General features: G+C 41.8%; 1 protein-coding gene across 4 annotated transcripts in view; it reads left to right on the top strand.

The window, feature by feature from the left end:
- astn1 (astrotactin 1) overlaps positions 1 to 26,796 on the top strand; it is a 435,006-nt gene that overhangs the window by 152,546 nt on the left and 255,664 nt on the right. For all 4 annotated transcript variants that reach the window (XM_028593761.1, XM_028593760.1, XM_028593759.1 and 1 more), the window contains 2 exons: positions 2,955 to 3,092; positions 12,773 to 12,923. In XM_028593761.1, the coding sequence (XP_028449562.1) occupies positions 2,955 to 3,092; positions 12,773 to 12,923 (289 nt within the window). The remainder of the gene's footprint in view (positions 1 to 2,954; positions 3,093 to 12,772; positions 12,924 to 26,796) is intronic.

Genomic DNA, 26,796 nt, shown 5'->3' with positions numbered 1-26,796 from the left:
ACAGAAGCAAATGAGGCAATTAGAATCTCAGTGGTATAGAGAATAAAATGTAACAAAGGAAACTCGAGGATGCGTGCAAAATTCTCTCGTGTCAGAGGAGATAAATGTCGAGAGTCAGCATTCAAACACACAGCGTTTGCCAATCGCACAGTATTAGCCGAGGGGAGTTCCTCTGAGGACTGCAAACATGTTTTCTACTCGACAACTATTTCCTCACGGGAACTCTTAGTGTTTTCCACCTCCAGTTTCTCTTAGGGTGAACCAAATAAGTCATGTAGCAGCACACCAGTCCCTAGTTGTCCATTATAAAGTAGTGCTCGTTAAGTGGCTGCTAATTTGTCCTGTGGTCACCCATATACGTCATGCTGCATCGCAGGGAATTTCAGTACTCCTGCTGTACACAGCCCCAAGAGAGATGGTGAAATGACTTATGTGAGAGGTGGTAACAGCTTCCTGGAAAATAATACGGAAATATTACCATTTCAATAGTCTCATAATAACTTGCTAGAACCCAATGTTTGACAATAAATGGAAGAACAGCAGGTCTTTGATCCACAGAAAACTTGACTTTGCAACAAAGGGAGTAATTGGGTGGATGTAATTAAGTGTTCCATTTCCACAATGGTTTAATCAGTCTGTTCTTAAAGTGACTGGTAATGCATGCAGTCCCCACAATCCAGTGCCCTTTCCTTTGCTTATGCTAAGTTAGCAATTCATTAGATGCAAATTGAACAGTTGAATGAGGAAATGTGTTTAGTCTGCACAAAAAATGGTTGTTAACCATTTAATCAACAAGTTCCCCTCTTTTGTGCTCCACGTATTCATGCATAATTCATCAGCGCTCATAATGCATTTGATGTTAATCAGCGTGCACTGTTTAGCTTAAAGTTGGGAGCACTACATTTCATCTGCAGAGTGTTTAAAGATTGATGATATTCATTGACTCACAAATAAAGAATTGTTTTAAATGCTATTGTTCCAGACATCTGTTGTTTACAGATTTATAGCCCTGTTTTGTCTCAGGGGAAACTCCTTTTTGGCCCTTTTTTGTCAGGGTTTCCAGTTTGGTATGCATCGTGTCCATTAGCATCCAGTGTCCTTCTGCTCAGAAAGAGTTATGCAAAAAGGATACATTTGCTCAAAAGGTAATATAAATAACCTCTAAATAACTTGATGCCATTATTCTAAATCCCTGATGCAGCAAAAACATTGACATTATATATAATATAGATATTTTGATGTGACATTGTGGTTGTTTTTGCACCACAAGAAGACTAGACCTAGATGGAGTGTTACTTTAAAGGGAAACTGCACAAGTGGAAATCAGTTTGTTACTTGTCAGCAGATTTTACAACTCTAGAGCCTGGTGATAGCAAAGTGGATCTGTCAGTTGGTTGATCGACCACTCCACCATCCACTTGAGTTAGAAAAAAACCAAACTGTATTTACAGATGTCGTTATATAGTTATCGTTCTTGGTGTGGATGGCCCTTTAGTCTTGTTAGATTTAGCCTGGGTCTTCTGGGTCTTCTATTTTGATCAATAGTTAGTTGACTTAACCCTTGGTCAACTTTGACCGTTTTTTTATATCAGTAATATATGGGTTTCTTTCGACCAAATTGCCCCAAAATAACATGGATGGTTCCAGCGTTCGTCGCAATTCAAATTAATGATCAGTTGAATTTTGGGTGTTTCATTCAATTTTATAGCATTTGAGGAAAAATTTAAAAAGTTTCAATTCAAACTTTGACAGTCTGTGATAATCCTCTGATCTTAACTAGTCAAAATAATTTATAATTTCATTTTAAACTGAAATATTAGGCATAATTTCATATAAATGGACCATGGATTCCAAATAAGTACAAAACTAATGGCAAAAGGCTGGTGTTAGTGGTGTATATACTAGTGGTAGTAAAAAAAAAAAGGGAATAAAACGTTGAAAAAAGTGCCAAAAAAGTGTTTCCGAGGAGGAAATCAGGTTGCATGGTCGGCGGTAGGACAACACAAGGGTTAAACTCTAGAAACTTATGTCAAAGAAAACAACACGCAACATTTAGTGATCAATAAACATTTTAGTCTAGTTGTAGTCAAGACGAGGAATGAGCCTTCAAACTAAATAAAATCACTAACTTACTTAATAAAACACAGCACAACATGTTCGATGAAGCTTTCCGATCCTTTTTTCAAGGGTTTTCTTCAAAACAGGGTTTGTTTCATTTTGTGTTGTCTTCACCTCCATCAACTAAGTTGATAAGTGTCGAAGTATCTGACAACATTATGGAAAGGATTTCCAAAGAAATTGCGTTCGCTAAAGCCACCAGAAATCCATGTAAATAAACAGTAATTTTATCATCGTAAAAAAAATACACTTCATTCAAAGTCGACAGAAACAAAATAAAAACTATGAAAAGCCGGCTTTCGGTCGTCTTTCCACTTTTCCAACCATCACTAAATCTAGATTTGGTTGAAATAAACAAATAGTTTACCAACTTACATGTGAAAATATGTTGGCTCTATACACGCTAAAAGTATTTGTTTTTTAAATGGAGTCTGGTGGGTTTAGCGCTAGTGACCTCAGAGCTATTTCTGGTTAAACAGAAAGGTCTTAAAGAGGTTTTAAAATCTCTGTAGGGATCCTTTCCATAATATTGTCAGACACTTAGAATAATAATTTGAGCCTTTCAGTGGCAAAAACAGCATGTTTAGTCGACCAAATTGACAATGCACATTTGCCCCATAGGGTGACAATGCAGCCTGGGCTGTGGCTGCCGGTTACAGCGTTTACGCTTTATACTGGACCACTTTCAAAGACTGTTGTTCCTATCAGTCACTTACACAAAAAAAACAAAAAAACATAGTAAAATAGGGTCCAGGTTGAAAAAAAATGAAATGACCCTTTAAAAAGCCAAAACCTGTAACCTCACTCCTCTAATCCACCCTTCCTGTCCTCTGCAGATTCACTTACACCTTAGGGGAAGGGATGTGGCTGCCGCTGAGTAAAAGCTTTGTCATCCCCCCTGCCGAGCTCGCCATCAACCCATCAGCCAAGTGCAAGACGGACATGACAGTCATGGAGGACGCGGTGGACGTACGGTGAGATGACATTTACGGGAACCACTTACCACTCTTACTTTCTGGTGGTGATGTTTCTGATAAAATGTTGACAGACACTCCTACTGAAGAAATAAAAGGTTCCATAAGGCTTTGAAGCAATTTAGGATTTTTAAGAGCGCTGCACCAAACTGAGCAGCAATAAAGCAAGTTTCTCTGCATTGCTGCACTGAAATATAACCAGCAGTCTCTGTCCACTTTGTATTGTGTTGTTTCTGATCAATGCTCACAACACAAAAAAAACTACATATTGGCTTAATGATAACTATTTCTCAAGACCATCTTTTGCATCAGTCATCCCCCAGAAGGCAGCTGTTTACTCACTTACTGTCTCACTGATTTGTATTCTCACTTAATCAGCGTTTTCTTTTTTTTCTTTCTTTTTTTTACTAATATTGCAGTGAGTATTAAGCAGCCCTGTGAGGTTGATGCAGAGGTCTTAGCGGTCATGATTCAGAAGGTAATAAAACTCTAACATCTAACACAAAATCAATTATGAAGATGCAGAAAAACCCCCACTAAAAAGCAGAATGAGAAGAATTACTTGGCTATTCAAAGCTATGAAGAGGATTTCGATTGTTTAAATGGTTCATAACTCCTCTGAAGAAAATCTGCTCAGAGTGCAATGACTGCGTTTGTGTATGGGCTGCAGAATGAGCCGAAAACAATGCTGCAGTATTAAACTGGACTCAGCTCACAGCAGTGACACAACAGAACTATTTAGCCATTTTGCTTCGCTAGCAAAGGGGCGGGCTTAAGGATGGGGGGGTTGCTCACTCTAGAACTTTGGTCCAGAACGAGACATGTTCATAATAAGGCGGCAATGTTATGAATGGGAGATAAAACGGTTTATGGTTTCAATTATCGTTTTTGTCACTCCCTAACTTTTTGTCTTGCACCTCCTTTGGTTTATAACTGGGTCATTTCAAAAACTAAAGATTGGATGTTTATGAAATTTCCTCTGTAGATAAAGCTTTGTTTTTTTGTCTGGAACCCCCGTCCCCTTTCATCCCCAATGCTACCATGAGGCCAACATTCTGACACAGATACGCAATAATATGAAAATATGGACAATGGATTTTACTGAGACCATTTATGTTCCTAATGTATGCTACCTACATCTATAGTCTGATACCATGACTCTATGCTGTGCCCCAACTGCATACTACTAGGCCTGCACGATTCGGGGAAAAAAATATGAATCACGATTATTTTTGCTTAGAATTGATTTCACGATTCTCCGCCAAGATTTTTCTCTCACGAAGTGTAAAGTTTATTGCACACATGAACCATGACAAAACAAAACAAATTGGCAGTACCAAACATAGATTGGTTTGGGCACCTATAGCACATTGCGCATCACCACAAGCCTGTAAACATAGAGGCTTCAATGAATAAAGAAAATAAAGTACATACTGGCCATTTAAGTACAGTAGGCTACCAAAAATAGTGACATGTAACACACTGAACTAAATATGGCCCTGATACAGGCTCTATCTGAACTCCTTGAACATGTCTTTACATAATTAAAACATGTCAATGTGAAATGCTTTCAATAAATTAATTGAAGGAGAAAAAAACATCAAAGTAATTTAAAAATCAAATCGCGAACATGGGTGAATCGAGATCGCGATTTATCGTGCAGGCCTAAATACTACTTACTATTTCTGAGCAGCGGCTACTACTATCTCCTCATACCCTCGTGAAGGACAGACCTATATACTTTTAACCTACTTTACTCAGTGGTCAGCAGCATCATGAATCACCGAGAGAGTTAACGTGACTGCATCTGGTGTGACAGCATTATGCTGTAGCATACAGTCTGTGAGAACAGGATTAGGTAGGGAGAAGAGGTACGTTAATGTAATTAGCAGTGGGATTTGTCTTTTAGTGTATGCTGGAACATGCCCTGTCAACAATTGAGTGTGCACAACCGTGTCAGATCCTGCCCTAATTTGCCGATGGTTATTTGCCCTGTGAAAATGATGTCAGGTAAAATTAGTCTCGCTCAGATGAATATCCCCATCATTTTTCTCATTAGCATGTAGGCACTCAAAGGTTGTTTTTTTTTGGCAGTGACTAATTTCAAGTCCTCAGATAACTGAGATATGAAGTAGCCCTACAACAAGAATACTATGAAATAAAACTGATTGGAATACCAAGATTACATGTGATGCCTCCAGTAGATGTTTTTCAACCCTTTTATCAAAAAGGAGTGTGTGAGGTTTCTCAGAGGGGCAATTTACAAATGTAACACATGCATTATATCTCATTATATTTTAATACTGAGTTAGCAGTGACAATTGTGGTCATCATAACTCGCGATAAAAGAAGAACAGAATTTGAAGAAACATACAATTCTCTAGTGTGTTGTGTTATTTGGTCAGGCCCAGCGCCAGGGTAAAATGACTAAGGGGGCAGGTAAAAATTCATAAAGTAATCTAAAAATAACAAATTTACCCAGGCATTACCTGCTGCAGCAACAGGGTCAGCACTTGCCAATATTTCTTGAAACAGTTAAGTTGTCAATTTATGTCTATTTTTTGAGTTGTGTTACCGCTTGGCTCAAGACCGGCAACAAAAGGGAGGTCACACACAGATAGATTAACAAAAATGTAGTTTATTTAACTAAATATACTAATAACACAAATTAACTAAACATAAATGCAATAGTGGGGTGTGTAAATGTCGTAGACATCAGTCGTGTTTGCCATGGATGAGTGAATGAATGGTGTGATGTGTGTTGTAAGGTGTAACAAACCAAACAAAGAACAAAATGGTGGATGATTGCAGGAAGACCAGCTGAGAGAGAGTGAGACTCCCAGGAGAGCAATCTTTTATGCCTTCCTTAAGCCACACCCAAATGGCCAGGTACAGACGACCCTCCCAGCTCCACCTACCCGCCCACTCCCAGTACCTGCAGACAGAGGAGCAGGACATGACAGGCAGGCAGATTGGGAGGGGTCGTCACACCCCCTCCCTTAAGATGGGAGTCCCCACTATATCCAACACGTATCACCAACTGTTAAAAATACATTCAATAGAAAAAACATGCCAAAAAAGTCAAAGTTTTAAAACTCGTTACACGAGTTATGTCTAACTAGGATGTCTATTACTAGACCGTAACTGTAAGCACCTGTCAGTCAGCGTCGGAGGGCTGCACTTTAATGATACAGGTAGCTGGGCGCTCCTCGTCCTCAGATGAAGATTCCTCATCAGATGAAAATGACATCATTGATCTCTCCCCGATCCGATTCTCTATCACTCATGTCCGAATCTAGCTTGCTCTAGCTTCTAATAATGCAGCCGCCCTTGTCGAAAGACACGTACACAAATCTCATTGCTAGGCTACCGGCGGTGGTCTGAGCTCAGCACACTGGTTTTTATGTGGGGGTTAAAATCATGGACATGCAGTATGAATGAAGTAAGAGGACGGCTGGAGTGGTCGCTCTCTGTGTCAAATATCGCCCAAATGGGATTACATACATTGTTAGTAGTTGAAAGCCCACTGCGATAAAGACGCCATGGAGACCTTGTAAAAGCAATTGGTTGTTGTGTTTGTATGCTTTAACTAAGGGGCATAAAATACAACTTAGGGGGCAAAGCCCCCTTTTGGCCACTCGTGGAGCCGGGTGCGTATTTGGCTAACCAGTTATGTACCATTCCATTAAGTTAGAACATTACATACTGTATGTTTCTCTTTTAACTTTAACATTGAACATGGAACATTATACATTACCCACAGCCAGATACACATGCATATTTCTACATGCAACAGCTGTGGATTTATGCCCAGCAATGGGAACGCATATATTTTCCTCTGATAATGTAGACTTTCCTTGTTTGTGTTTTGATGCTATATGCATTGACTATTTTATACTATTTAAAAAAAAAATTCATGTCTGAAAATTAATCAGCGTCTGTAAAAGACAACTTAATCAAATAGAATTCTGCCCTAAGTTTTGGTCCATGTTCCTCACTTTTTTATGGTCATCCTAATTCCAAAAAACTTGCACTAATGTATGTTTATTTTTCTGTTAACGCTATAGAATTATCTCGTTAGTTTATTGCACAAAGGGTTCACAAATTAATCTGACAACAATATAGAGATGCTTAATATAAAATCTGTGGCAATAAAAGAACAATTCTGGTCATTTAAAATTAATTTTTATTTCAAAGTTCTATCCCTGTTTTTATCAAAACAATGTTGATACATAGAGTCATGGAAAAGTATAGAAAACATTTTTTTTGTATCCCCACCTTTTAACTTAAATATCTGACAAATACTGCTCTTGGAAATGATGCAATTTGTTTTGTATCTTTGTGTACATCCTGTGGTACGTCTGCACTACTGAATCATATTTACTGTAAATTCATTCTGTTTTGGGCACGGTTTTGCAATTTTCTACCCCTCTACTCTATGTTTACACATTCCAATTCCCCCTTCTTCTTTACATTTTATTTTCGTTTGGCAGCTTTCTTCAAGACGCAGTGTAAATAACTAATTTCCCTCTGATGTAGGATCTGATGAACACTCTTCATCTTTCCCCAGGGGCCACAAGGAAACACTGCTAACACATCTCGAAGCTGCTGATTTACTCTGCATTTGAGCTTTGTTGCCACATGTTTGATGATCATTTGTCATTCGGTCTTGCTTCCTGGCAGATGGATAAATGGCGATGAGCTCTGATCTTTTCTTCCCTTGATTAGCTGGCGTCATGGCAGTTATGACTGAATGAAGAATCAGCCTTGGTTTTTGTCTTCTTACTATGCTGCTTCTGCGGCATCGCCTTGAGGTTGTATACCAAAGACTATCTTCCTGGTTACAAACGTGTACAAAATGCATGTTTTCATAATTTAAAACTCAGTATTCCATTTCCCCTCTGCTTCTACATTACATGAATGCTAATATGCTTGTATGTGTATGTGTATGCCTGTATGTGTATGTGTATGCCTGCCTATGGTCTCCCAGTGGCTAGAAATGGCGATAGGTGTAAACCGAGCCCTAGGTATCCTGCTCTGCCTTTGAGAAAATGAAAGCTCAGATGGGCCGATCTGGAATCTTCTCCTTATGAGGTCATAAGGAGAACAAGGGGAATTACCTCCCCTTTCTCTGCTTTGCCCACGCAGAGAATTTGGCCCACCCATGAGAGAGAGACATCATGGCTTTCAAATGAGCAAAGTGGTAGTTGGTCAAGGCCACACCACCACCCTCCACCTTGCGCCCCCCCCCCCCCCCTCTCCTCCTCAACAGCTACAGACACAGAAATGGCACATCCTAAGGAAAGCTCATTGTGGGACTGGCTCTAGTGGCTGTAATTCTGCACCAAGGCTGAATTTCGGGAAAGAGACTTCAAATACAGTATTAGGGGACTAATAACGTCTATTTTAAAAGCTTCCAAAGAGCACCATGTCATGGGACCTTTAAAATCAGGGTTTCTTTCAGTTCTTAGTTAATGGTAATTTCAACTTCTCTCTCTGAGCTGAATTACCAACTAGTGCAAGTAAATTGCAGGGGATAACTTGGCATTTAAACCTTTGGTGGTACTTTTAAGTGGCAAATGGACTGAATGATTGGTTCTTTATACAGCTTGTGTTGACGTGCATGTACTTCTAGCCCTCCCATTGTTTAGCATCCACGTTAATGGTGCGCATAATTGAGGCCTACATTTATTGCCTCTTGAAGCTGCAGACTGCTGTCTTGGACAAAAATGTTAAATATATTGCAGGTAGTGCTTGGTGCCCATTCATATTAAGTGTGCCCTATCAATAGGTTGTCAAAAAGCTTTATTTATTTTCTTTGTATTTTGAATCAAATTTCTGTGTAACACAATGAACTTGTCTCTCGCTAGAACTTCTTTTTGCAGATGGATATAATTTATTTCAAGGCTGCAGTACAGTATAATTAACAAAATTTTTTTCCTTTTTGGATACATCTTTACTAACATTTCCATCAAGGCATTTTACTTATGTATGTTTAAATGTGAATGTTGAAATGTCCCCTCATTTCCTGCCTTCTCTCTACTAGTCTATATCCACGACATTCCACGTCCGGGATTGCTCCGGTGCCGTTGGAAATTCCCCCAGATTTTTACTCTTTTCGGCCGGATGTCCTTTACCTTCCACTTTTTTTGTGTTGTAATTTTAAACTCCGGTCGATTTCTGAGGACTATGGTTAAATGCTCCTCAGATCTCTGCAGGGTAAATCCAGACAGCTAGCTAGACTATCTGTCCAATCTAAGTTTTCTGTTGCACGACTAAAACAACTTTTGAACGTACCCATGTTCCACCAAAACAAGTTCCATTTCGAGGCTATTTTGCTGCGGCATCTTGGCTCTGCCCGGTGCTTAGCGTCGCCCATGGCGATTGTGATTGGTTTAAAGAATGAACCAGAGCACGTTTTTCCTCCCATCCCGGAATGCTGTGTGGACTAGCCACAGTGCTGTGGAGGAAGGTCTGTCAATGCGAGACTATCTCTCTACTGATGACTAAGGCTGGGTGTCATTTAAAAATGACGATACTAGTATCCTCAAAGTGATAGCGATACCAATAGAGTGTTTATTTGTTTTCATTTGATGCCTTTTTTCCTACCTAATTCAATCACGTTAATGGAAGCATTGCAGCACGCTGAACTGTGTCAAATACACCGTATGGGTTGTAGCTGATGCGTTCGTGGGCCAAGCACACGGGTGCGAGCAAAATCGAATAGGGTTGGATTAAATATGATACTAAATATGATACTTTTGACATCCTTACTCCCCGGACCTTGACCTTTACATTTTGGAAAATAAATATGCCCTGCTGATGCACATGATATGTGCTTGGCACATTTATCCTCCCAAAGGAATAAACCTTTTTTTTTTTTTTTTTTTTTTTTTAAAGGCCCTGGACACCCACACAGGTGTTTTTTAGTTATTCTGGCTGATTTGACCTCTTCCCAGGACTGTGTGGGTGTGTTTAGAGTGATTGATTTACATCTCCCCGAGTCTCCTGTTAGCTTTGTTGCACCTTTTAGGGCAGGACAAATGACAGCTTCATCATTCTTATTTGTAGATGAAGTTTGTGACGTAATAAATTCCCATCAAAGCTCCGGCCCACCTTCAACCTGAGCAGAGGTCTAATCAGCCAGAATAAGTGCAATCACCTGTTTGGGTCTTCAGAGGCTTTAACAGTTATTTTTTTGGCATTTTAGCTTTATTTGACAGGACAGCTTAAGACTGGAAAGGGGACAGAGAGGGGAATGACATGCAGCAAAGGACCGCAGGTCGGAATTGAAATTACAGCCGCTGCGGTAAGGACTATGCCTTTGTACATGGGGCGCATGCTGAACCAGGTGAGCTACCCAGACACCCTAAAATAAACCATTTTGATGACCCCATGGTTTTTCCTTTAGTACCACCTTTAAGACAAAACTAAGTTATTTTGGTAAGGCTCTAATGACAGCAATGGGCAGTATGATGAATCTTTCCACCACTTTCAGTTGGTTTGATTTTGTAACATTAATGAATGTTGTAGTAGCTTCATCAAAGAGGCACCAAATGTGGCTTTTTTGTTTTGTGTGATATTTATTGGTATATTGTGTTGCACACAATCGTTGGATGTGTCTTGACTGTAATTGCAGTTCCCGAATAATTTAGCATTCACTCTTGCTGTGAGTTTCATCATCTGCTGAGGCTCTGTTCAATAGGTCCCCTCTGAATAAATGACAACAAAGCAATGGGCAATTATAAAAGAAAAATTGGTTTGTAAGAGAACATCAAGTTGACTGTGAAAAGGAAGGAAACTCGCTGTCTTTTCTCATTGGGAAAGCAGGGGAGTACAGGGAGTTTGGGGGGGAACAAAAGTGAGTTCCTGAGAGGTCGTCATGATGACAAGGTTCATAGCAATGATCTGCTTATTGACTTTGCAAGCGTTTTATGGTGAACACCAAAATCACAGCAACACAAAGTGACTGCTCGGAGCAAGGTTAGAGCAATGATTTCATGGTGTGTTTTATATCAGAAGTCTACTACTTTGCATAGCAATTGTGCTGTGAAAAGTCATAGCTTTTCTCATGATGATTACACAGAATGAATTAAACATGCAGGTATTTGTAATTCATGAAAATTGGTATCTCTCCATTAAGTGAAAAAGAGAGCAGGGTGTCACAGGATGTCTTTTAAAGCAGAATGTTCAGGAAGCACTTTGACAGTTCCTCTTTTTTGCTTCCCCAGACACATGATCTAAAGAAATGTGTTATCTTAATCACTTTTAATGGAAGCAAATTGCTGACAGCGAGGCATTACTAATTGAATACTGAATTTCACTCTGAATCGTTAGCTCGTGCGGTGGTGATATAACTTATAAATGACACCATGTTTCAGTATAAAGTAACAATTGTGCTCAAGAAAATCTAATTATTATTGTCAAACCCTTCTTAGCCCGGTCTACTAACAAAAGGTATTAGATCTCAATAAGTGCGGATGGGGCATCTTTATATCTGTTATGCATAATTATGCTAATTACTATACATTAAAGACAAGTGGTACAAAGAAACAGTCTAAGTTCCCGCTTACAGTAGAAAATCACACAGCAAAATTGGCAGTGCGTGAAGCTTGGGGATGTGGTGACTACTTGCAAAGTTGATTTGCAAACTACTGTGTGAATTACTTGCAAACAGACAATTCCTGTTTTATGATCTCAAACCATGGTGCATCTCTGTTGTGAAGCAGTTTAAACTCTAGGGTTATATAAAATGGCTTGTACAACACTGATAATATAAAAGCTATATGCATCTGTTCTCTCAGGGTCCTTGTTTGGCCCTCTCTGGATTTTCCAGTTTGATCCGAACCAAAATTAAAGGTGTGAAACCTCCCCCGGACCAAACAGCCTTGGTCTGAGCAGAAGACTTGGTCTCAATACGGATCACATGGAACAATGGGTTGGTTCGTTTCTAGTGTGAAAACACTATGGATGGATTGGATGGTTCTGGCGTTCGGTCCAATTCCAGGAAGTTCTGACAGGCTATCATCAGAGTCCATCCAACAAAAGGAAAAACAACGCAACAAAATGAAATACAGTAGCACTTGGGGAGAGGAAGAGACCAATTGTTTAACTGAAATTTGATCTGAATTCTTTATAAAGAGTCAGCTAGGCTATCTGTGGTTCTTTAGTGCACCTGCATAATTGCAATTTGAAGCCAAAACAAACCGGATTGAAATTATACAATGTAAAAACTAAGTCTTGCATTGCCAGACCTTCCTCCACAGCGCTGCGGAGGAAGGTCTGGCTAATCCACACAGCATTCCGGGGTTGGGAGAAAAACGTGCTCTGGTTTATTGGCATTTCTTTTAAACCAATCACAATCGTCGCTGCACGGAGCCCCAGTGCCACTGCAAAAAACCTTTGGTCGTGCAACAGAAAACTCAGATTGAACAGATAGTCTAACTAGCTGTATGGATTTACCCTGCAGAGATCTGAGGAGCAGTTAACCATAGTCCTCATAAATCCACGTAGTTTAAAATTACAACACAAACAAAGCGGAAGGTACGCGAACATCCAGCTGAAATGTAAGACATCCGCCTGAAATGTAAGACATCCGGCGAAATTTTGTAGTATACCCCCAAAAATGCACACAACTAAACCAGGATCTCTTTTTTTGTCACCCCTTTCTGCTGTAACAGAGAGGAATTGATGATCAGTTCATCCTTTGACTCGTTGGAGGTTCTCCTGGACTCGTTTGGGCCCGTCAGAGACTGCACCAAAGACAACGGAGGCTGCAGCCGCAACTTCCGCTGCATATCTGACCGAAAGCTGGACTCCACCGGATGTGTGGTGAGTCATCTTACTTTTATTAAACTCTGGCTGAGAGCTGCCATACTGTACATTACCTACCGCAGCAGAACGTGACCTTTTCCCCGAGATTCCTATATAATTCAAATTCAAAGTACTCTACAGTGTGCTGTAGAGTCTGTACAGACCCTTTTAAGATTGATACAATATGAGCGCATGACACTGAATGTCTTTACCTCCAACACTTAGGGATTTTTGATCTTAAGCCCATTTATATGACCTCTTCGCTCTTGGTTCATATTCTAATGTATGCATATTCTGTTTTGGCCATCAGTGTTTAAGTCCAGCTACCTCTTTAAATATTAAAGAGCATATATCTGCTGACCAAGATGACCCATATCAAGGACAAGCAGCAGACCTGCACTCTGTAATGTGTCTGAGTAAAACAGTTTAACTTCGCCTCTTGTCATGTATGCCTCTTAGGCCGACAACACATTGATTACCTCCAGGTGGTGCTTAGCAACCAGGAAATGTAGCAGCCAGGTTTGTTTTCATCTCCATCTGTCGGGGACTCCAGCAATACCGTTCATGCTATTTGCAGAATCTCAGCACCGTCTGCTAGTGTTTTGCTTCTCCTAAATCCCCCCTTTCTATTGATAAGCTGTCATGCACCACCCCCCTTAACAATTTAATTTCTTTTCAAGTACTTTGATGCACTTGAGTAAAGCCTTTCAGGTGGGCTGGGGAGATGTTATTTATGCAATCTGGTATGCTTCATTTTATCTCTTATAATGCACCACAAGGAGAGGGAAACAGCTTGTGAGATTCTTTTAATGGAAAAATGTTTCATTTATAGTTAGAGCGTATACATGTATTTCCAAGCAATTATATATGTAGGTGCTATGGTAAACATTAGCACTGATCAGGAAAATGTTATTTTGGCAGGCATGTAACAACACAGGCAGTTAATTTATTGCTATCACCCTTGCTCTTTCATCATCATCTGACTCTAATCAGTAAGTGTGAGACTGGAGGCTAAAAATGAGTATTCTGTATACTGTAAAAACATCATTAAGGAATTTAGTGGTAAGTAGAGTTTGGAAAAAATCCAATGTATCACTGATTTAAGGTTCAGTAGATCCCACAGCTACATGGGGAAACGTATGTCTGCCATTTATTCTCCATTGGAATTAATTACTCCCACTCCACACTGTTAATCGGACAATGTGCAAAGTTGTGCATGCAGCATAAGATAGTTCTGTGAGGCTGTACTTAGACACACATGGCTTTGAGCCAAATGCTAATGTCTGCTTGGCAACATGCTCACAATACCAGAGTGAACAATTCATATTGTTAGTAGGTAATATTTGCCATCTTTATCATCTTAGTTTATTTTAGCATGCTAACATTTGCTAATTAGCACTACACACAAAATCTAGTTCAGGAAATGGCATTACTTTTGTGGGTATTTGTTTATAAATCAAAGTATTGGACCAATTGCAATTTTGAACTGATGATGGTTCTAGATAACAAGTCAGATGACCACCAAAGTCATTAGCATTCATTCTCTGGTGACCATGGATGTCTGTACCAAATGTCATGGCAATCAGTCCAGCAGTTGCTGAGAAATTGTATTTTGGTCCGGCCCAAAGTGGTGGACGGCCTGACAGACGTTAGCATCCCTTAAGCCACACTTAAGTGTGTCTGAAACAGCTTCATAACTGTCAGCAGTGATATTCCGGCCCAAACAATATGCCTCTTTGTAGACTCATTTTGAATTTTTTTGACATTCTGATGCTGCTTCAAGTAGAATCTTGAACATCCATCCATCCATCCATCTTCGTCCGCTTATCCGGTGTCGGGTCGCGGGGGGAGCAGCTCCAGCAGGGGACCCCAAACTTCCCTTTCCCGAGCAACATTAACCAGCTCCGACTGGGGGATCCCGAGGCGTTCCCAGGCCAGGTTGGAGATATAATCCCTCCACCTAGTCCTGGGTCTTCCCCGAGGCCTCCTCCCAGCTGGACGTGCCTGGAACACCTCCCTAGGGACGCGCCCAGGGGGCATCCTTACCAGATGCCCGAACCACCTCAACTGGCTCCTTTCGACGCAAAGGAGCAGCGGCTCTACTCCGAGCTCCTCACGGATGACTGAGCTTCTCACCCTATCTCTAAGGGAGACGCCAGCCACCCTCCTGAGGAAACCCATTTCGCCGCTTGTACCCTGGATCTCGTTCTTTCGGTCATGACCCAGCCTTCATGACCATAGGTGAGGGTAGGAACGAAAACTGACCGGTAGATCGAGAGCTTTGCCTTCTGGCTCAGCTCTCTTTTCGTCACAACGGTGCGATAGATTGAATGCAATACCGCACCCGCTGCGCCGATTCTCCGACCAATCTCCCCGCTCCATTGTCCCCTCACTCGCGAACAAAACCCCAAGGTACTTGAACTCCTTCACTTGGGGTAAGGACTCATTCCCTACCTGGAGAAGGCATTCCATCGGTTTCCTGCTGAGAACCATGGCCTCCGATTTAGAGGTGCTGATCCTCATCCCAACCGCTTCACACTCGGTTGCGAACCGATCCAGTGAGTGCTGAAGGTCGCAGGCCGATGATGCCATCAGGACCACATCATCTGCAAAGAGCAGCGATGAGATCCCCAGCCCACCAAACTGCAACCCCTCCCCACCCCGACTACGCCTCGATATCCTGTCCATAAATATTACAAACAGGATTGGTGACAAAGCGCAGCCCTGGCGGAGGCCAACCCTCACCTGAAACGAGTCCGACTTACTACCGAGAACCCGGACACAGCTCTCACTTTGGTCATACAGAGATTGGATGGCCCTGGTAGAGACCCCCTCACCCCATACTCCCGCAGCACCTCCCACAGTATCTCCCGGGGACCCGGTCATACGCCTTCTCCAAATCCACAAAACACATGTAGACCCGGTTGGGCATACTCCCAGGCTCCCTCCAGGATCCTTGCGAGAGAAGAGAGCTGGTCCGTTGTTCCACGACCAGGACGGAATCCGCATTGTTCCTCCTCAACCCGAGGTTCGACTATCGGCCGAACCCTCCTTTCCAGCACCTTGGAGTAGACTTTACCAGGGAGGCTGAGAAGTGTGATACCCCTATAATTGGCACACACCCTCTGGTCCCCCTTTTTAAAAGAGGAACCACCACCCCAGTCTGCCACTCCTTTGGCACCGTCCCAGACTTCCACGCAATGTTGAAGAGGCGTGTCAACCAGGACAACCCCTCCACACCCAGAGCCTTGAGCATTTCTGGACGGATCTCATCAATCCCGGGCTTTGCCACTGTGTAGTTGTTTGACTACATCAGTGACTTCCGCCTGGGAAATCGACGACAATCCCCGTTATCCTCCAGCTCTGCCTCTAACATAGAGGGCGTATTAGTCGGATTCAGGAGTTCCTCAAAGTGCTCCCTCCACCGCCCTATTACCTCCTCAGTGGAGGTCAACAGTGTCCCATCCTTACTGTACACAGCTTGGATGGTTCCCCGCCCCCCTCCTGAGGTGGCGAACAGTTTTCCAGAAACACTTTGGTGCCGACCCGAAAGTCCTTCTCCATGTCTTCTCCAAACTTCTCCCACACCCGATGCTTTGCCTCTTTCACGGCAGAGGCTGCAGCCCTTCGGGCCCTTCGGTACCCTGCAACTGCCTCCGGAGTCCTCCGAGATAACATATCCCGGAAGGACTCCTTCTTCAGTCGGACGGCTTCCCTGACCACTGGTGTCCACCACGGTGTTCGTGGGTTACCGCCCCTTGAGGCACCTAAGATCCTAAGACCACAGCTCCTCGCCGCAGCTTCAGCAATGGAAACTTTGAACATTGTCCACTCGGGTTCAATGCCCCCAGCCTCCACAGGGATGCACGAAAAGCTCCGCCGGAGGTGTGAGTTGAAAGTCTGTTGGACAGGGGCCTCCTCCAGACGTTCCCAGTTTACCCGCACTACACGTTTGGGCTTACCAGGTCTGTCCAGAGTCTTCCCCCACCCTCTGACCCAACTCACCACCAGATGGTGATCGGTTGACAGCTCTGCCCCTCTCTTCACCCGAGTGTCCAAAACATACGGCCTCAGATCAGATGAAACGATTATGAAATCGATCATTGACCTTCGGCCTAGGGTGCTCTGGTACCAGGTACACTTATGAGCATCCCTATGTTCGAACATGGTGTTCGTTATAGACAATCCATGACTAGCACAGAAGTCCAACAACAAACAACCACTCTGGTTTAGATCAGGGAGGCCGTTCCTCCCAATCACGCCTCCAGGTGTCTCCATCATTGCCCACGTGTGCGTTGAAGTCCCCCAGCAGAACAATGGAGTCCCCCACTGGAGCCCCATGCAGGACTCCAGTCAAGGTCTCCAAGAAGGCCGAATACTCCGAACTCCTGTTTGGTGCATATGCACAAACAACAGTCAGAGTTTTCCCCCCACAACCCGCAGGCGTGGGAGGCGACCCTCTCGTCCACCGGGTAAACTCCAACACAGCGGCGCTCAGCCGGGGCTTGTGAGTATCCCCACACCCGCCCGGGCGCCTCACACCCTGGGCAACTCCGGAGAAGAAAAGAGTCCAACCCCTATCCAGGAGTATGGTTCCAGAACCGAGACTGTGCGTGAGGTAAGCCCCACCAGATCTAACCGGTAGCGCCCCACCTCCGCACCAGTTCCGGCTCCTTCCCCACAGAGAGGTGACGTTCCACGTCCCCAGAGCCAGCGTCTGCCGCCCGGGTCTGGTCCGTCGAGGCCCCTGACCTTCACTGCCACCCATGTGGCATCGCACCCGACCCCAACGGTTCCTCCCACAGGTGGTGGGCCCATGGGCTGGAGAGATGGGAGCCACGTAGCTTGTTCGGGCTGTGCCCGGCCGGGCTCCGTGGCAAACCCGCCACCAGGCGCTCGCCCGACGAGCCCGCCGTCTGGGCCTGGCTCCAGACGGGGCCCCGGGCTTCCTCCGGGCAGGGTCACTCCATCTCTACCTTGCTTCTTCATTGGGGTTTTTGAACCATTCTTTGTCTGGCCCCTCACCTGAGACCACTTTGCCTTGGGAGACCCTACCAGGAGCACAAAGCTCCAGACAACACAGCCCTCAGGTTCACAGAGACACACAAACCTCTCCACCACGATAAGGTGATGGTTCACGGAGAAGAATCTTGAACAGCTTCTTGAATATCAGCCGTTGGTATTTAGCTAATGCAAGCAAGTTGCGCTTTTCATCCAAAAACAAATGCTCAGACAAACACCTTATTTATTTCCTGGGGGCTTGTACAAACAAATGTATTACTGCGGCCCGAAAGCTCCGGCTGCTCTATCCCATATATCTCACTTGTTAGTAATTGGACCTTGTGATGTGAATACCGTCCACTTTCTAAAATTGCTTCATACAAAGTCTGAAAGTAGTCTTGAGTTGCAACAACATTGCACTGGAATGTCAGAGACCAAAATATCCATCCAATTTCCGTGTTTGTCCCAAGAGATGGTAGAGTGTAGATTTCAAGCCAGGGCTTTGAAGTCTCATAGGCATTTGATTATATGTTACTTAGTTAACACATTCATTTTTTTCATTCTCTCTCCTCATGTGGGACAGCACAAGAAAAGTACAGATATTTTTATTGATATTCTTCCCTTTTTTTGTACATAATTACTAGATGCTTTTAAACAACAGCTTGTATTCACCAGCATCTAGAGGAGCGGCTTCTTTATGTTGCAGTTTGTTGCAAATCCTTGCCAAAAGCATCAGAAAAAAAATCTATTTTCTTCTCCCTGAAATTAGTCTCACATAGATCCAAAAAGAAACATTGAAGAGTTTTCTTGCCAACACTTTGAGGTGTCATGAGACTTTTCTTTTGTATTCTATTAATTATTTATTGTACTGTTCTATTCCCATCCCTGTGAGCATGTTGGAAAATGCTGTGATACTTTTTCTAAGAACATTATGCAAAAAAAGAACAAAGTAAATGTCTGTGCTTACTTACAGTGCTTTATCCTTCATCATTTGTGAACGTTCAATGAGCTCATCTGTAACCACAAATTAAGCAGAAATTCATCCGAAAAATAGATCTATGATTTTCACACTTGAGTAGAGCATCATTGAAAAGGAGGTGAACAACTTGTAAGACAAGATGGAAGAAATGAAGGATGAAGGATTTTTAGACAGACCAGGAAACACTTTTTTTTTTATGGTTGGCCAAATCTTTTTCCATGTCACGCAATTTTTTTGCGTGAGGTTTTTGAAATAAGTTTGCCTCTAATGTACGCTTTAGATGCCTCCCAAACCACTGCCACGCTGTCTGTGCTACCCATATTAATCTCTGCAAATGAGGATAGGTCCTCTGCAAGTCCTTTAGTAAATACTTTCTCTTGCGATAGAGACATATTCATTCAAGATTATCAACAGGTGCATGATCTGACAGGGAAATAGCATTAATATTACTATCAATAACAACATTAATCAGGCTCTGAGAGATGAAAACAAAGTCTATTCTTGATTGTGATTTGTGGCAGCGTGAGTAGAATGTGTATTCTCGTTTACTCGGATTAACCAATCGCCATACATCAGACCATTGTCAGACCATTGTCCTCGATCAGCATGTGAATGGCACCTCCAACCTTAGGTGTTGAGGTTCCTAAAAATCTAGACCTGATTGAAATCTCCTGCCAAAATGAGTTGTCCTTGTGAATTATCCAGTATAGTTTTGACCTCATGAAAAAAAGAAGGATCTCCTTTGTTAGGCACATAGATGTTACACAATGTTAGTGCCATACCATTTATGATGGCTTCAAGACAAATAATTCTGCCGTTAATATACTTAAATTCACTCAACACTGAAAAGTTCAACCTTTTATGTACCAAAATAAGAACTCTGTTTTTCTTGCTTGAGAAGGAGCTATAATAAACCTGCCCAACCCAGATTCTTTTAATTTTTTTGGCCTCCTCATCCACAAGATGTGTTTCTTGAATGAATACTATGTTAACTTGTTTATGTTTGAGATATAAAAGTACTGTTTTCCTTTTCACAGGTTTTCCAAAACCATTAATATTCCAGGATACTATTTTAACACAATTTTTATAAAAGTAATTGTGTGCACATCCCACCTTCTGGCAGGTGCAGGACAAATGAAAGTACTCAAAATTGAAAAAAATGTAATGTCCGCAACACTGCTTTAAACTCCCATATTAGTAGGGTCGAAACGTTGCATTTTATATTAAATATGGGAGTTTAAAGCAGTATTGCGGACATTACTATTTTAACACAAACATTATTTGCCATTCATACCAATAAATAAAAATATTGTAAGTATAGGCTATATAAAAAGCTGAACCACTTTGTCTGACCTTTCTGAAACAGTATTCGAAAGTTTTTGTACCATTGCTGAGCATATTCCAAATGCATTTTTTAAGTGAACATACATGACCAAACTGGTCAACATAAACATTCCCTCTACAACAGAGGAGAAAACATAAAAAAAAAGTCTCCAAAAACTAACTGGAGACTCATTTCACATTAAATCAGTCTGGGATTGAGGAAAAAGCAAAAAACTAAATCTGCCTAGGTCCGTGGGTTGTCCCCAGATAGCTACACAAGCATTATCCAACCCCACCATCCCTCTCTCAAACTCACCACGTAGATTAGCTGTCAGTTAGTCATTAGTCTGTCATGTGCTGCTGAATGAATTTGACAGCTTCCGACGCATCTTCATACTTTCGGTTCTTCCCCTTCAGAGTGAAACGGTTGCGTCGCTGGGAAGGCGAGTCTGAACTTCACATTCTTGTCACGGAGCAGATGTTTTGCTGCAGTGAAAGTGTTCCTCCTCTCAGCTAGCTCCTTGGTCATGTCTGGGAAAAGGGAAAGGTTGCATCCATTCCACTGAGCTCCACCTTTCTCTATCGCAACTTTAAGCTCTTTGACTCTAATGGACGAGCACAGGAATCTTATCATAATCAGCCTGGGAAGCTGACCCTCATTCGGACGGGATCCAGGAGAGCGGAGTGCTCTTTCGACTTCGAATTCATCATTAATACCCATACCGAGACCCTCTGACAGCAGCTTTTCTATGCACGTGTCATGTTGTCTCTTTCAAACCCAGCAGTCTGACATTATTACGACGACTTCTACTATCCAAATCTTCCATGCGATTCCACAGAGTCTCTATGCGCTTACTGTGTACATCGCGGTCGTTTACCAGTTGGTGAGTGGTGTCCTCTATGTTGGAAATTCGGCCTTCCACTTCTGTCATTCAGTTGTTCTTGCGTAGCATTTACTGCATTTTTCAATTCTGCTGTAGTCTCTTTAATCGTTGACACATCGGATGCCACATGTTGCTCCGGCCACTGTTTTTGGCTAGCATCGCTTGACTCCATAGCAGCATTCTTAGCTCTTGTATTCTTTAAATATGTTGAAGATGTAGCCATATTCCAGCAGATTAATTCTCTCCCGTAGTTGAGGTTTTCGGTATCAAGATATTCAGCTTTGAAAAAAATGCGGCTAAATGATCGGATTAATTGGATTTAGTTAGTGGGGTTTAGGACAGCTTCTACTGAGCAGCCATCTTTCTCGGTGTCCCACATGACTCCCGAGAAACACTTTTTAGAATAGATGTATAGAACAAGGAACGAGGAAGCTCAAAGAAATTGCGTGCCTGATGCTTTTCCAGTTTTGTTACTTGCAAAAAAGATTTAAATATGTAACAATCAAGTCAAGTTTATTTCATCCATAAAAATGGAAATTACAGTGCTCATACCCGCCTTAATGCCCATAAAAAATAGAGCATAAATACAATACAATAAATACAATATACAATAAAATTCATAAATACAGTACAGACATTTTAAAAGTGTAATTTGAAAGTGCTTGTTGTGCTGTCTGATAGTCTGAGGTATAAAAGAGAGAGCATACCGCTTAGTTCGTGTCACAGGAGGCCTTAGCCTACCACTACGTTCCATAACCCTGCCAGTCAAATTACCATGAAGAGGGTGACCCGGGTCCCTCGTTATTTTCTGTGTCAATTTTGCGAGACGGTCGTCATATACTTAATCCACTGTATTTAACTCTCCCACAATTTTTCCAGCCCTCTTAGTCACTCTATCAATCCTTCTCGGTTATGCCAGCATTCCCACCCCAACCCACCACACAGTATCTCCAAACACTACATATCACTGACATAAAAAACATTCTCACCACATCCGTATTCACCTTAAAGGACTGCAACTTCCTCATACAGTATACCCGTGGACTTCATTTTTTAATCAATAAGTCAACATGATCAGACCATGTTAGCCTATCATTAAAAACAATGCCCAAATAATTGTATGTGTTCACTCTTTCTATTACTGATCCTTTGATTTCCATTGCCTCTGTTGTCATCTTATTTCTCCTGTAATCAATTACTAATTCTTTAGTTTTCTTAACATTGAGTTCTAGGAAATGAGTGTCGCCATAATCAAAAGCTTTTATCTCATTTTGATAGTGACTATAGTCATCATTTTCAATTAACCCAATGAGCGCTGTGTCGTCAGCAAATTTAACAACTTGACAGCTTGCCTGCTGCGGACGGTAGTCTGCAGTATAAATGGTTAAAAAAGGGTGATAAAACAGTTCCCTGAGGTGAGCCTGTGTTTGTCATGATCTTGTCAGAATTGAGTTCTGTTCATAGTGTATACGCACAGGCCGTACTTTGTACTTGAGTATGTAAATAACATGCATTCACTCTGATCTATTGCATTCCCCTGTTGCCATACAATATCAGAACAAGGCAAATGTTCTTCAGTAACAACAAAATGGAGAAATCACGCATTCTGTGCCTTGTTTATGACATATATTTATAAGATTTGTGCATGTTGATTACCAAACAGGCTCGCCAGTCTGACAGTTGGCCTGTTATCTGAAGTGCACTTTGCAATTCAGCAAGTATGCCTCATACTTTATACATGTGTATAAATGTATAAAGGGATGTTATTGAAAATATTGGATGAGATATGATAAGTGTGATCAGTATTGCGTGGGAATTTTCTGCCTCTGCAAAAAAACATGCGTAGGAAGGTTGTGGTTGATACTGAAACATAAAAATACTGTATTTAGGGACATCCAGTGAATTAGTTATCCAGAATTTCAAGAAAAGTTATTTAAACAAAGCAACAAAAAACTAGAGACCATGTTAGGATGGGATCACCCCAGCCATGACACCAATCTTCAAACTCTGCCTTCATTTTAAACTCAACTACACACCAGTTTTGTGACTGCTTCTAGCATGGTTGTGAAACTATCACGGTGACAAAGTCTGTCTACAAATAAACACCTTGCAAAGTACTCAAAGCCGCCTCTTTGGTAGTTTCCACTACAGTAGTTATCTCCGGGAACACATTTTGCCATGATCTCACACACACACACACACACACACACACACACACACACACACACACACACACTCACAAGGTAAAAACAATTCCAGCGTCGCTATGGCAGTTGGTAACAAAACTGGTTATTATAAGGTAGAGCAAACATGTTCATGTGTATGAACTGCATGAACAGGCTAGTAATTGCATTCTTTTGATTAGACATCATTTGCATTTGGCTGCCTTTACTTCGGTGTTCTAATGAGACATCAATCAAAGCCATCCCATCCCCTTCACCTGCTCCACTCTGAGCGTCTGCTGCTCAGTCCCGCAGCAGCTCTCTCTCTCTCTCTCTCTCTCTCTCTCTCTCTCTCTCTCTCTCTCTCTCTCTCAGTTTGTTTTCAAAAAGACAGTGCTTTCGTGTTTTCATATTTATAGGTATACAAGTTTAGGCTGTATTACACTTTACTGAGCAATATACAGTATTGTGGAGTTGATGTGAGAGCTCAATAAATGAAATCATTTTACTTCATTAGTATTTCTACATAGAAAAGTAAGGTTTGTGATCTCATCCCAGCCCTGGATGGCTTTCTTCTGAGCTCTCCTTCATTTGCTGAATCTACCTACGTAGAAGTCAGTACCAGATGCAGCTGCTGCTGCTGCCTTACTAAATCAGACAGTAATTACACGCACACAGCGAGCACAAATTGAATGGAATTGGCAGCACAAATTTGCCCTGCACTTTTATTTATGTAAATCTGTCCCTGTTTGGCTGCGGCGTAATTTGGAAAGATGGCCATACTAGTTGAGTATTTGCTGATTTAATTGGTTTGTATTTCTTATCCTTTAAGGATAGCTCACCACAGTTCCTATATGGATTGGTATTCTGTTTGAATGAGACATGCCATTATTATGCTGCTTATCTAACAACCTCTTAGCATTATTGCAAGTCATTGATTTCCCCCCACACACACATACACACATCCCAGTCCTGTCCATCACCACACGGCACCGCTCCCAGCTGCCGTTGCATATATTACTGTGTGTTTTAGTAATTATCTTGTGACTGTCGAGCTTATAAATGAGCCTCTCATCCGTCTAATCAGGGTGGTAAACTGGCTGGGCCCCAGCGCTCTGATTCCACCCTAATCAATTAACACCTTGTCTGAGTCTGCACTGCCAGTAGCTGTCCTGTCTGCGTTTAATATCTTTCCTTGTGTGAGAGTCGACTGATGCTGGCGGTCTGCACTGACCAACCCGCTCCGTCTCGCTGATGTATTGCACTCCTGGGAAGAAGCGGCGTGTGGCGCCTGTGGAAGTGAGAGCATAATAATCACAGGATGATTGTGGGATTAATTAGCTTCGTCTTGTCACTTTTCTCCTCTGCAAAATGGTGGAAAACAAGGATGTTGTTAACGGAGCAGATTGCCACCAGGATGGAATAAAGAGATAGCTGGGCGTCATCCAAACCGCCCCTATTGTGTTTGTGGGGCTTGGTATATAAACCTGAAGTACACAAGAAATGTTGATCATTAATGCTGTTTAGTGCATTTCCCAGCTGTTTTCATTGTATGTCTGCTTTATAGAACCATACAGCGGAGAAAGAAAGGGTTGTGTAAAAGATATAGAATGCAGCTGCATGATTACGGCTCTTGTAGTGTCAGTACAGTGTGCCTACATGGTAGTTTGGATACCTAGGCTTGTATTTAAACTAGAGGTAGACCGATTAATCGGTTTTGCCGATTAATCGGCACCGATAGTTGATTGGTGGAACTATCGTTATCGGCAAAAATCCATACCGATAGTTTTTGATGATGCCTTTGTTTATGTTTTCAACCAATGGGAAGGCAGGTCCGTCACACATTACGCCTTATATGGGCATCCAAGCGAGAACAGAGAGTATATAGTGGGAAAGATAGATCCCTCCAGGTCAGAGATCGTCTGTTACCGCTCTAAACCGACAGTTTAACTGTTTTTATTTATTGATTACTTTTTGTTTCAGTTTGAATGAATGTCTTTTATTGACATCAATATTTATATTTATTTCATTTAGCATGTTTTCATGGTTCAATACAGTTTTTTATTTTTATAACAAAGTTCAGCACTGTTTTACTTGGAGTATTATGTTTGTTTTTATCCAGTATCAATTCTAAATACTATCGGTCGATTAATTGGTTATCGGCAAATACGGCCCAACCTAGCTATCGGTATCGGTAAAATCCACTATCGGTCGGATTACCCACGGATATGTTGTATGTTTGAAGTTAGAACACATTTACATCTAATTTTCTCCCTGTTGGGTTGGACAGGATATTTCACTGTGATGATTGTGTGTGTGTGTGTGTGTGTGTGTGTGTGTGTGTGTGTGTGTGTGTGTGTGTGTGTGTGTGTGTGTGTGTGTGTGTGTATTTTTGCTCTAAGAATTACAGAGGCCTGTGCTGCTGTGCGGTTTTCCATTCGTTGGAACTTCTAGGTTTAGAAAGTAAAAGCAGGCAGTCTTTAGATTTTTTATCTGAAATGTAAACACCTTCACTCATTGGCTAATCCTCTCCGGATGTTTTAAGTTTTCAGTTTGAGCGTGATTGTTTGGAAAAGAAGGTCTTGTTCAAATGTCAGGTTTCTTCTGCACTTTATCTAAATATTGGGTTTCACTTCACTTAAAGGTATCTACATAAGAGTGACATGGCACTGTCATGAACGTGTCATAAACATTATAAATAAGTCATAAACGTTCATGACATAACACTTCTGTCATTAAGTGTCATTCGGTTTTTGTCATGACAAGTTATGGTTAGGGTTAGGGTTCATGTGTCATGACACTGTCATGTGTTCATGACAGTGTCATGTCACTCTTATGTAGATACCTTCAAGTACAGTGTTACCAAATATTGTTTTACTGTAACCCCATATCAGGGGGTGAGATAATTAATAATGATCACAAGCATTATTTGTGTGGCCAGAGGTTAAGGTCATGACTACTACTAGCAATGCACTCAACGGGTATAAGTCGTCTGTCCAGCCTTTCTAGAGCGTCCATTTATCTTTCCAAGTGTTGGTCCTTGTTTCTTGTTTGGTCATCTGGAGGTCTGCAAAAAGCCGAAAATGTGTGTAATGTAATGAAGAAAGGCGTGTTTATATTTTCAATGCACTTTTGTCAATTTTTTTTATTTAAAATGTGAAACATTTAATACACTGAAGACAGAAACACCCTGAACATGTGACTTCCACAGTGAATACCCAAGAAGTGTAACATCTTTCTTCTTCTTCTTCATCCCAGTTATCTACTTATCACTACAGTTCTACAGACAACCACAAACCATAACAGAGTAGCACAAAAGGGTCCTCTTGTGACAAAGAAGGGGGTACTTGTTGGGCTCTTCAGTAAAATAGAAACAACACTGCACGTAAGTCCGTTTTTTTGCCCTTATTCCGAAAAAGACAATATTCCGACTAAGCTGTTTACATGGCTAATAAAAGTGAATATTCCACTAATATTCCCGTTTACATGAAGCCGTGCAAAAGATTTTTTCAAAGTTTTCCAGACTGTTGGACTTGTTGGAC

Source organism: Perca flavescens, chromosome 12, assembly GCF_004354835.1.
Source record: "Perca flavescens isolate YP-PL-M2 chromosome 12, PFLA_1.0, whole genome shotgun sequence".
Classification (NCBI taxonomy): Eukaryota; Metazoa; Chordata; class Actinopteri; order Perciformes; family Percidae; genus Perca; species Perca flavescens.
This window is presented reverse-complemented; position numbering and strand designations above follow the sequence as displayed.